At 52.5% G+C, this 1,652-nt stretch overlaps 1 protein-coding gene across 1 annotated transcript; it reads right to left on the bottom strand.

Annotated features, from left to right (window-relative positions):
- rrs1 (ribosome biogenesis regulator 1 homolog) lies at positions 1-1,386 on the bottom strand. The gene has a single exon (XM_044024095.1). The coding sequence runs from the start codon at positions 1,329-1,331 to the stop codon at positions 231-233; it is 1,101 nt and encodes a 366-aa protein (XP_043880030.1). The 5' UTR covers positions 1,332-1,386; the 3' UTR covers positions 1-230.
- Between the last annotated feature and the right edge of the window lie 266 nt (positions 1,387-1,652).

Genomic DNA, 1,652 nt, shown 5'->3' with positions numbered 1-1,652 from the left:
TTAAGATTAAGAAAAGGAAACATAATCTGATTTTAATTTGCCTCAGTGTTGTGGATTAATAGGAGACACACGTGTACAGTAAAGTTAATTTCCACAGTGGAGCCTTGGACATGATGGACACAGTCATTGATACTGTTGTTGAATCAAACAGTCAGTTTGTATTTTGCATCGTGAATGTTTATATGATGATGATGATGTAGAAGAATCAGGACAGAGCAGGTACAAAGTTCTCAGTGCTTCCCAGCCTTAGATCTCCTCTTCCCTCCTCCTCCTGCTGCTGCTTTACCTCCTGGCTTTCCTCCTGGTTTACCCCCTGGTTTTCCACCAGGTTTACCTCCTCCTTTACCACCTTTACCACCTTTCCCACCTTTGCCTTTCCCTGACATGTTTCCCTTGCGTCCCTTCTTCCCGGCTCCCTTCCTGTGCCTGGCTGCTGCCTCCTCTCTGTCCTCCTCCCTCATCTGCTTGTTCACAGCCTTGGTCACGTCCAGCTTGGGTCTCTTGCTGCCCATGAGCTTCAGCAGCTCCAGCTGCTTGTGCTTCTCGCTGGAGAAGTCGCCAATGAGCGGCTCAAACTTCCTCTTCTTCCCAGTGTTCCTCGGCGCCTTCTCTTTGGGCAGCCGGTCCTGGAACCTCCCCGCGGAGGCTGTGGATGTTTTGGCCACGCTCACGGCTCTGTTCAGCTCATCTTTGGACGGCTGTGCCGTGGGGATCAGGCCCACGCCCGGCGTTTTGCCCTTCTGCGTTCTGGCGATGTTCCTCAGCCTGTTCAGCTCGTTCTTGGCCACTCGCTCCTTCTTGGCTGTGGTGCGTTTCGCGAACTGGTCCTCATTCGGGTCTGCAGTCTCTGGCACCTCAATCAGCCACTCCTTGGTGTCGTCCTTGACCCGTTTGTAGCCCCAGCGCCTCCTCCACTCCTTAGCAGTTTCATCCCACACCAGGTTGGTCTTCTTCTTCTTCTGAATGCCTTTCAGTTTGGCGAACTGCTCCCACTTGGTTGGTGGTTTGGCCTTCGGAGGCGGCTTCTCCCGGGGCAGCGGGGTCGTCGGCTCCGGTAGTTTAGCCACAATCACCTGCTCGACCCTCTCCGTGGGCAGTTTCCAGACCTCGTTGATGAGCAGTTGCGTGTTGTCACGAGCGAGCGAGCGCAGGAAGTCCTCCTTCTTTTGCGCCCCGAAGCTCCGCGACTCGACGGGGTTTTTGTCGCACGCCAGCAGATTCCCGACGTCAAACTCCAGGTCCAGCGCTTTGTGGACGGAGATGCTCCGCAGCTTCTCCGCTTCATCCTGCTCCGCTTTTGCCAGCAGCTCCTCCACACTACATGCAGCCATGTTTGTCAGTGACACTGCTCCGCTCCTCCTCCACGTGTGGAACGACAGAAACACACTCAAAGTGCTTCCGGGTCAGAGTTCGCCTGAGGGGAACTTCCGCTACCGGCCACAAGATGGCGACATCGTTCCGTTTCACTCGCATGTGTTTGAGGCTGACGTAAACCACAACCAAGGAGAACATGGAGCACTTTTCAAGTATTTTCAAGGTAATTATATAACCTACAACTCTATCTATCTGTCTGTCAACTACATACAGTTTGAAATATGTAAATAGAGAGTCTATTGTAAACATAAGAAAATAATTCACATTTCTTCAGAAAC

This window comes from Solea senegalensis, linkage group LG1 (genome assembly GCF_019176455.1).
Source record: "Solea senegalensis isolate Sse05_10M linkage group LG1, IFAPA_SoseM_1, whole genome shotgun sequence".
Taxonomy (NCBI): Eukaryota; Metazoa; Chordata; class Actinopteri; order Pleuronectiformes; family Soleidae; genus Solea; species Solea senegalensis.
The sequence above is the reverse complement of the archived record's forward strand: the minus strand, read 5'-3'. Positions and strand labels throughout refer to the sequence as shown.

Bases quoted from the DNA above. Each gene is read 5' to 3' on its own strand.
- rrs1 (XM_044024095.1), bottom strand. From the start codon at position 1,331: ATGGCTGCATGTAGTGTGGAGGAGCTGCTGGCAAAAGCGGAGCAGGAT.